At 32.2% G+C, this 10121-nt stretch overlaps 1 protein-coding gene across 1 annotated transcript; it reads right to left on the bottom strand.

Annotated features, from left to right (window-relative positions):
• Positions 1-1504: 1504 nt before the first annotated feature.
• LOC120089756 (putative mitochondrial saccharopine dehydrogenase-like oxidoreductase At5g39410) lies at positions 1505-4206 on the bottom strand. Its single transcript, XM_039047142.2, has 2 exons — positions 3286-4206; positions 1505-2434 (listed from the first exon to the last, which is right to left on the bottom strand). The coding sequence occupies exons 1-2, from the start codon at positions 3934-3936 to the stop codon at positions 1757-1759; spliced, it is 1329 nt and encodes a 442-aa protein (XP_038903070.1). The 5' UTR covers positions 3937-4206; the 3' UTR covers positions 1505-1756.
• Between the last annotated feature and the right edge of the window lie 5915 nt (positions 4207-10121).

Genomic DNA, 10121 nt, shown 5'->3' with positions numbered 1-10121 from the left:
TCGAGGCAGGAGAGGGTGTGACCACTATGTTCAAGACCCGGAATCAACCCTTAAGGGAGCAATTTATCTACTTATCCCTGCTTTGGAGAAGGAGTGAATTCCGTCTTGTGTAGTTGAGTTTCCAGCTCCCCAATCAGACAAATCCTCGAAATGGTAGACTTGTTGAGTTGGCAATCTGACCACTCTCACCCATACAAATCAAAGGACTGTCTTCATAAGTAGGAGTTCCCAACTCACTTAGGATTAAGGTCATGTAACGATGGTCATTTTAGTGAAATGTAAGTCTAAATTATCAACGACGTTATATAAAGAGACTAATCATCTTGTGGTCCGATCTTATACAAACTCTTTGTATAGAATACCCTCGCTCGCATGTCTCCACATGAATAGTCAGGATCAAACCATTTCTAGCACTTTACAACACTTGTAACATCTACAAAGCGAACCGTATCCATAGTGTCATTAGGATAAGATATCCCTTCTTTATCCATCTACTATAGATCATTTAGGTTATTATTAAGTTATGATCTACTTGTATGTCTCACATACATGCTTAAGTTACATGAAATAACCATGGATCTTAGTTTATTGAATTTGAGTAAATGTTTATAAAATAACACTTATTTTATTAATAACAATATGTGTACAAGATATTTACAAATTACGAGACCACCGAGAGAATTAGGAGATCAATCCCAACAGAATGAAACAAACCTCTTGGTGGTGACCAGATGGTTCTTGTTGACATAAGAGTTTGAAATATATAAAAGGATTCTCTAAGCTAAAGTGGAAGAGAATTTTCTAGAATGTCTAGGACTATAAGACATGTCTCTAGTGCATTAAAGCAAATGGAAGAGCATGTTGGGTATAGAGGACACCCTAGGATACATGTCTCACTGCCTTTAGTGCAAGTAGAGTTTGTTGGAATGTATATCTTAAAGCCTTGTAGTTATATGTTATTTGAAATAATGGTTGATTAATCTATATATGTAATAATCCATTAAAGAAAGATCCAAGGTTATTTTATGTCCAAGGTTATTTTATGTAACTTAAATATGCATGTGGTTGACATACAAATGGATCATGTTTAAGTGATAATCTAAATAGTTTGTAGTATATGAATAAGGTCGAGTACCTTATCTTGTTGACGCTATGGATACAACACACTTTATAATTCTTATAATAGTTGTAAAGTGTTACAAATGATCTGATCTTGATCATTCATGTGTAGACATGCGAGTGGAGGTATCCTATATAAAGAATTTGTATAAGACCTGATTATGAAATGGTTAGTGTCTCTTTATAACACTGTTACTTGAACAGACTTACATTTCACTAGAATGACCATAGGTGACTCGATCTTAATGCTGAGTAAGTTGTGACCTCTTGAAGACGAACCTTTGATTTGTATGAATAAGAGTCTAGGATCATAATCAATGTTAAATGTTTCTCATGAGTCTAGGACCTTAATCTGTGTTAAGGCTAGGTGAATACGAGGGCAACAAATGAAACAAACATATATAATCCACCCAAAAAAGATCAAAAAAAAAAAAAAATCTCAAACTATAGTTTAAACCAACAGACTAATCTGCCAGTTGATACATCCCTAAAGTATACCACATATAACTTTTAGATGGAAAAAGAAACTTTCTATACATGTTCTGAAAAAAAAAATAAAATAAAAGAACAAAAAAATAAAAGCAAAAACACAAACACAAACAAAAACAAAAGCATTACTGAAATGCAACTTCTGTAACTAAGCATTCTTTGAAATGACATCAAAAGATATTCCATTCTGTTGGAGTCTTTGCTGGAGATCAGTTGACCCAAACACAATGCCTGGAGTAAGAGTTCCTCCTTGTGGCAGAGCCTCACGTTTGCTTAGAACAATCAATGCACATTGAACAAGGATGATTGCAGTTGTTAGATACCCGATCTCGGGCCCCATCACTCTCGTTACGATTTCCATATCGGGTTCTGCATTCCCCTCACTGTTGCTGCTGCTAAAACCATGGCCAACAAACCACATTTTGAATGAGGCGCTATTTACCCCATCTTCCGAAGGACCCTTCCTTCTGAACCACCCGAGACTGAAAACCAAAGGGAACGTCAAGAGAAGCCACCTTCCGAGTGAAGTTCTAGCCAAAAGCCCAATGAGCATCCCAACTGTGATGATTCGCAGAATGCCAATCAATGACTTTGAGCCAAGTTTTACTCCAAAGTGAGCTGGCTTCACCGACGACCAAAACGTCTTCCTCTGTTCAATCTCGTCAGCACTCTCATTAACACCAGGAAGACCTTGAGGGTTTTCAGCTAGAGTAGAGAGTGTTCTTCGAACTACAGAGGAATCGGCTGAAGGTAATCTTACAGCCCAAAGGCCTATGTCCTTCTTGTGTTCGATAGTAGGCCCTTTAGGAGGAGGAGGACCAGGAATCTAAGAGACAACAAAATTCACAACACAAGAGTGTGGACGCTCAATTTCAACACAAACACTTGATAAAAAAGAAATGATCACAAATAACAAAGACTTCCCTCAAGACAGATGCTCAAAGCTAGCAAAGATATAGTACATTTATGCACAAAGTTACCAATAAAGTTTCCCACAGTTTGAAACAAAATTGAAAGGTAGCATAATTAATAGTTTATAGACCTATTAGACATTTTGTAAAGTACATGAACCAAATAAATACAGAATTAAAAGTTCATACACTAAATTTGGTTGTATTCATAGTTATATTATTTACGATTTTGGTCCTAGAATTTGGAGGAATACACTATATAAATTCTCTAATTCTTTTGATGCCTCCGAATATGTAATATACTTTTTTCAATCTAATAATAAATCACTCTCCCCCTCGACGATGTAGGGACACAACTAACATACGGTTAGTAAACCACATAAATCTCTGGGTCAATTTCTCTAAACTTTATGTTTTCTTGCTTTCTTTGATTGTCGGTTTCTTAATACAAGCCTAAATGAGCCCTTATTATAGAGTGAGTTGAGCATACCTTTTAGTTATTACTCAGAATCACTTGAAGAAATTATGGCAAACTCTAGTAATCTAAGGCATGACACGTTCACATTAAGCTGCCAAGATATGATGCTGTAAACCTCATCTAGCTACTTTTATAGATTAAAGCACAATCAAAAGGAGTTAAAAAGAGATGTAGTGTATTAAATGTTAGAAATGGCTTTTCAAAACTGTTCATCAGCTGGCAATCAGTCCCTAAACATCCTCACAAACTGAAATATTCAGTAACGTAAAATTGGGGAAACTTCCTCACCTTAGGCCGAGGTCTTCTGGGCCTCGAACGCCTCAATTTCAATAACTGGTCGGCATTAGCAACACCCAAAACAGCCGATTCAAAAGTCCCGAAGTTCCAAACTACTCTTCTCTTCGATTCCAAGCTCATATACGCCTCGATCCGATTCGGCGCCGATTGCCCGACCCACTGCCTCGAATTGAAAATAAAACCCAATTCAGCAGGAACTGAATCAAACCCACAAGCCGAAACCACCAAAGCCCCACTCTGAACCGCCCTTTCATGATAATTAGCTTCCATTTTCTCCATGAACTCAGGCTCCCCACAGATGTCCAAGTAATCGCATCCTGTCTCGACGCAGGCCGCAACCACCGGCTCGCCGTAGTAGCGGAAGGGTCCGACGCAGTTGAGAATGAGGTTGGTTTGGGTGCAGAGGCGGCGGATGGATTGTGGGTCGGCAATATCGGCGATTAGGAGAGGAATCGGCGGCGGAGAGTGGGGATGGGCTGCCCATTTGAGGGTTTCGGTCAGTTTCGTGAGGTTTCGACCGGCAAGAGCGAAAGATTTGAGAGGAAAAGAAGAGTTGAGGAATTTGAGAGCTTCTCGGACAACGTATTTGCCTGTGAAACCAGTGGCTCCTAAGATTATGAGATCGTAAGGAGGTTCTTCCATTGTTTAGTTTATGCTCTTGGTGAGTTTGAATGAAGGTACTCTTCAACTTCGAACACCCTTTTTAATACCTCCATTTTAGGATCAAAGGGATGAAGATCACCAAATTTATAGGGAAAAAAACAACAAAAAACTGCACATTCCGTCACTGCCCACTGGCTGAGGTCAAGGATGAGGAATGTAAAAATTTATCCATTCCTTATTTACTGGAAAATGAGGAATGCATAACTATCCATTTAAGGATGAGATCATCGGATCAAGCCCTCGCCCACACTTTTTTTTTTTTTTGAAAAAAAAAAATTCTTTTTGTTTTCTACATTTTCAAATAACGTAATTACTATTTATCTTTAAGCTAATTGAATATTATATTTTTTTTAAAAAAATATTAAATTCCAATTTATTTTGGTTTATTGAATTTTAATTTCTTTTTAGTACAAACGAAGCACTATTGAAATTTGCAAATTTATCGAGTAATACTATCTTCCCATCTTTTTCTACTTTTACATTTATCAAAAAAGTCCATTTTTTCTCCTATCTCAATTTTTCATATTTGTCGAGTAACTTTATTTTTTTCACTTAATTTACTATTCACAATCATTGAGAAACTTCATCTTACAATTCTACACTCTAAACATAACTTTCTAATTCAATCATATTAACTCCAGACTTATTACGTCCACTCAGTGGACCAAATGTCCCTTTAGTCTCATATTGTTAAGGTTTATCTCTAATTAGGACCAAATACATCTATACTTGTTCATGAACTAAATTGTAAGTTATAAGACAAACAAAGATACTATAGAAAATTTAGAGTACATAGCTGAAATAAACGGTAGTTTTTAAAATAGCATACCCATCTCCTCTAATGAAAAATGACCACTACGTTTATGTAAAGAATAAAATATCAATGTCAATATTAATATCAAGATTTCAGTTTTACGTATATATCAATATCAACGGATATTTCTGTAATTCACAGAATTTATAAAATTTATTCAATTAATAATATGTTGTTTTTACTCCAAACTAAGTTATGGATATCGTCATTAGTGTTCATATTGGATTAAAATAGATTTTTTTTTTTCATGTTTTACTACCATTCATAAAACAAATAGAGAAAAATATTTAGGGGATATGTTTGGAACCCAAGTCAAGTTGGATGGATTGGACTATTATAGTCTACTTAGTGTTTGGGCCCCTATTATTATAGTTGAAATTTTCAATTATTTTAATTCACAATTAGCTAAAGTGAAAGCTATTTAAAATTCTCTTTAGCTATAGTAAACACTATTTGAAAATCATCCTTAGCTGGTGAACTCAAAATTAGCTACAATATGAAACTTAATTTATTTCTTTCTGTAATGATCACTTGAATAATTTTTTTTTTGGTTTTTATATGTTCAAGTACATAGAAATAATTCACATAACTTTGAATGGATTTTGTATTTTCACTTAAATATAAAATAATAAAGCACCTTTAATACACGTTTTCTTAAATTAAAGTATAAAAAATGCAATTACAAAAAAAAAAAAAAAATCGACCCTTTTTTTTTTGCTTTATAGTATAATTATAAAAAAAATTAAATATAAAAAATGCAATCAAATTCCTTTCTTAAATTAAAGTATAAAAGAATGTAACCATGAAAAAAGGGAAAGAAAATTCAACTTTGACCTTTTATTTTTTCTTCAGTTTTAGTAGTCATAAAAAATGTAATCAAACTTCTTATTAAAATATAAAAAAATGTAATTACAAAAGAATATGGAAAAATTCTAAACGTTGACCTCTTTTTTTTTTTTTTTTTTTTTTTTTTTTTAGCTTTTAGTCTAGTTATAAAAATGAAGCATAAAAAATATAATCAAATTCTTTTCTTAAATTAAAATACACAAGAATATAATTATTATTTTTTTAAAAAAGTTTCCATTTTGACCCTTTTTTTTTTTTTTTTTTTAACTTTAATATAGTTATAAAAATGAAGGAATCGAATCCCGCAATGGAAGCGAGTGAACCTGTGTGCTTTTTATTATGTTTCGAATATACAAGAAAATACAGAGAACTTAAACACATTCTAATTAAGCATGCTTTAAACAGTGAATAATTAAAGGAGAAGAGAGTTGCCTTTGAAGACAATTATTCAATCTTCTCCTAATCCTCGTTGTGATCACGATCTCAGCAACTCTTCTTCAGTCAACAACCAATTGAAGGAACATTACCACTCGTGTTACCTTGCTATTCTTTTGCATGAACCGGATGGTGAGATCCAACTTTTGGGAAGGGAAGATGAATTAGAAGTTTTTTTTTTTAAAAAAATACTTTTGAGAGAAAGAGCTTTTATGAGAATGTAGGGAGTTCTTTCAATGATACATATTCTTCAACTTCTTTACCTCATTCTCTAATAAGTGAAAAGAAGAACGTTAATTGGAGAAGTTATAACTCCCCTCCAGTATCTCATTAGATAAATCCCCATGTGAGTTATCGTATTTAACTTATTTATTTAATTTATATTAAATCTAATTTAATATATAAATAAATAAATAAAATAATGAATTAACATTTAATTAATCATTAAATTAAATATCACATATTTAACTAAAATTATATTTGAATCATATTCAAATATAATTCTCTCTCATAACTATAGTTTTAATATGAATCTAACTCATATTAATTTAATATATAGTTTTATATGAATCTCATTTATATTAATAATATTTGAATCTTATTCAAATATATATATCTCTCATATTATAAAGTTTAATTTTGAATCTCATTTAAAATTAACTATATATTATCATGTATCCATATACATTATATCAATTGCATCTCATACATTTAATTTATATTCCCTTTTTAATTTGAACAACTCAAATTAATCCAAAACTAAATAATTCTTATTCTATCCTTGGTGAGCTAGTAAGGGGACTTGGTGGACCTACAAATTAGAAGCTTCAATGATACGAGATTAATTAATTAACTCTTTTATTAAATTAATCAACATTCATTAATTGTGGGACACTCCACTAAAGACCCACAATTACACTCTTCGCACTATTAGAGTATTTCTATATCCATGGATATAATCAATTATCAGTAAGTCAACCTTTCACGAATTGTTCGTAACTACAGCTAAATCAAATAATCATTTTACCCATATAATTACCTTTTACTTCTTAAGTCCCACTGATTCTCTAATGAACAACCTGTTTATGGTCCTACCAACCATAAATAAAACTCTCTCGGGTCAATGAGAGGGAGGGACTCCATTGTTCAAGACCCGAAGTCAGCACTTAAGGGAATAATTCATCTGCTTACCTTAAAGAAGGGAAGGAGTGAATTCTATTTAGTATAGCTATGTTCCCAGCTTTCTACTCGGACAAATGCCCAAAATGATAGGCTTATTGAGTTAGTAATTCAGGTCACTCTCTTCCATACAAATCAAAGGATTTCCCTCATAGACAGAAGTTCATAACTCACTCAGGATTGAGTTCGAGTTACCTATGGTCATCCTATGAAATGTTAATCTCTTCAGTCAACGGTGTTATAAAGAAAGATGAATTATTTCGTAGTTTGATCTTATACAAACTCTTTGTATAGGATATTTCCACTCGCATATCTCCACATGAATGATTTGGATCAAATTGTTTTTGACACTTACAACTCTTGTAACATTTACAAAGTGGGTCGTATCTACAGTGTCACCAGAATAACGCACCCAATCTTATCCATATACTACAAACCATTTAGGTTATTACTTAAACATGATCCATCTATATGTCTATGACATAAGGTTCAAGTTACATAAAATAACCTTGGATCTTTCCTCAGAACGACATATATAAAATAATAAACCATTATTTCAAATAACTTATTAACTATGAGGCTTTAAGGCATACATCCCAACAATCTTTCACTTGCACTAAAGCTGGTGAGACATGTCCTAGGGCATATTCTATACCTAACATGCTCTTCTACTTGTCCTAGCGCACTAGAGACGTGTCTCGTAGTCCTAAACACTCTAGAGGATCCTCTCACACTTTAGTCTAGAGAATTCTGTTACATAATTCAAATTGTTATGTTAATAAGTAACATTTGGTCACCACAACTTGGTATTTACAAATATCCTTATATTTAGTCCTTGCACCATACTATCTCATAAAATGGATAGGCTAAATCACATCCGAAACAACTTTCATACCATGGCTACGGAAATTATTGCTTCATAAGCAAAAATATTGCCTTGTAGTCCAATTTACACCACTTGAGATAAAACATGGTTTTCTCTGAACACTGTGTGGGACATTGTATCTCGTAAAAGATCAAATCTTAAACTTTTATGTCAATGTTTCATTATTGATAAGTTTTAATTTTTAAACTCAATGGTCATACCATTGATTTAGCTTATATAACTAACTAATGGTATATTAAATTTTTATTAAGTCTCATGTAAGAATTATATCAACTCAACACTTGAGGTGTCTTAGAAAATTTTGCCTTAGATATATCAACTTCACTTTAGAATGATATGCTATTATTCCATCTGAAGCTATTGCATCAAATATTCAACAACATTGTACATATAAGATGCATGAACAAACTTAACATCATGTCATCAATATCTCAATGTGGACATTTAATATACAAAATCACTTCAAATCAACCATTTGAAATTTCTTAAATATGAAACTTGCATACTGATTTTTATTTCATTCACAATGAGTAATATCACTATAAAATAGATAAATACCCACTTTTCATTTTCTTACTTGTATAAGAACATTTTCATTGTTCAAAGCCATGAATTATGATACTATATCAAACCTTTATACTCAAATATCCTAATTGTGAAATTCATTTCTCAAATGAACATACAAGTTTGCAAACATTTTGTAATCTAATCTTTGTTTTTTTTTTTTTAATTTGTGTAGATGCATTGAACTACTTTTCATAAAAGAATTAATTCATTTTTATATATCTCATATGCAACAATGAATCAAATAATGCATAAAGACTCTATTAAAGGAACAAGTAAGAAAAATGACTCCCAGTTGAATTTCCTTACCAGTTGCGGTGTTGGTTCTCACCTTCACCAAGAGTCTCAAAATCTGTATCTTCAAATTCTACATTTTTTTTTATCTCCTTTTATAGTTTTGTGTTGCTGAGACATGCGCCTATCCATTCATATCCTATGGGTTTTACCCCATCAAGAAAACTTATAAAAACAGATTGAGATTAAGTACACATACTTCATCTCAAGTTTTATGACTTTGGCATAATGTCTTTTATCAACACCCTTCAATGTTTATCATCCAGTCCAGTATGACAACTTTGACTTCCAATAAGTTAGTAAAAGTTGAGTCATCTCATAACTCTCTCACTACTTTTGAGGTTTATAAGTTTCATCTTGTCATCTAATAGGACCATGTAGACTTCAAGTAAGCTTTGTATAGGTTGATTATCTCATAAATCTCCCATTACGATGAAGACTTATTTGGTTATCAATTAGAATTTGACTTTCAAATGAAAATAAATGGTTAACAACACCTTTTAGCTATTAAGCGTTTTTACTTAGAACTAGTTCATCAACACAACTTAACTTTTTTACAGGTTCTCAACCTTTCATTTGATATTCCTAATAAAACCAATGTTTGTCACACAAACACATTTTATTTTGGACTGTACAAAAGGTCATTTTATAGCCCCCCAAGGACTATCTACATTTAGGTGTATTTTTGAACATTTGTTTCACCAAACATAATTGTTAAAGGTTTGTTTTAGCATAAGTATCTCAACTTACCTAAATACTGAAATATTGTAAACTAATTTTACAACACTTTCACAATCCAAAATTGTTTCTCAAACATTTTTGGAGGAGATAATGTTAAAAAATTATAATCTCTATTGCAGTCGTTAGTGGAGACTGACATTAGTATAAATTTCAAAAGATTAAGATTACTTTTAACAAAATACTCAACATGTACTAAGTTTAGTAAGGTCACATTTCTCCTGTTGTAGTACAATTTCAATCAAATTGCATCTAATGTTTGAAGTTGAGACCTGACCTCATTTCTATCAATTACGCATAATACAATAAATTTTCTATACTAATCATTATGTTCGGATCATAATGACACAATAGACTTGCCTATATGACTTAAACTTTAGTCTAATTTCTTTTGAACAGTTCAAAGAA

Source organism: Benincasa hispida, chromosome 11 (assembly GCF_027475165.1).
Source record: "Benincasa hispida cultivar pf3 chromosome 11, pf3_genome.v1.1, whole genome shotgun sequence".
NCBI classification, from domain to species: domain Eukaryota; kingdom Viridiplantae; phylum Streptophyta; class Magnoliopsida; order Cucurbitales; family Cucurbitaceae; genus Benincasa; species Benincasa hispida.
The sequence above is the reverse complement of the archived record's forward strand: the minus strand, read 5'-3'. Positions and strand labels throughout refer to the sequence as shown.

What these genes read in the sequence shown, in the direction of transcription:
- LOC120089756 (XM_039047142.2), bottom strand. Translation starts at nt 3,936, where the DNA reads ATGGAAGAACCTCCTTACGATCTCATAATCTTAGGAGCCACTGGTTTC. An exon ending in CCAGAAGACCTCGGCCTAAG is followed by an intron (nt 2,435 to 3,285) that starts GTGAGGAAGTTT and finishes GTTGTCTCTTAG; the next exon opens with ATTCCTGGTCCTCCTCCTCC.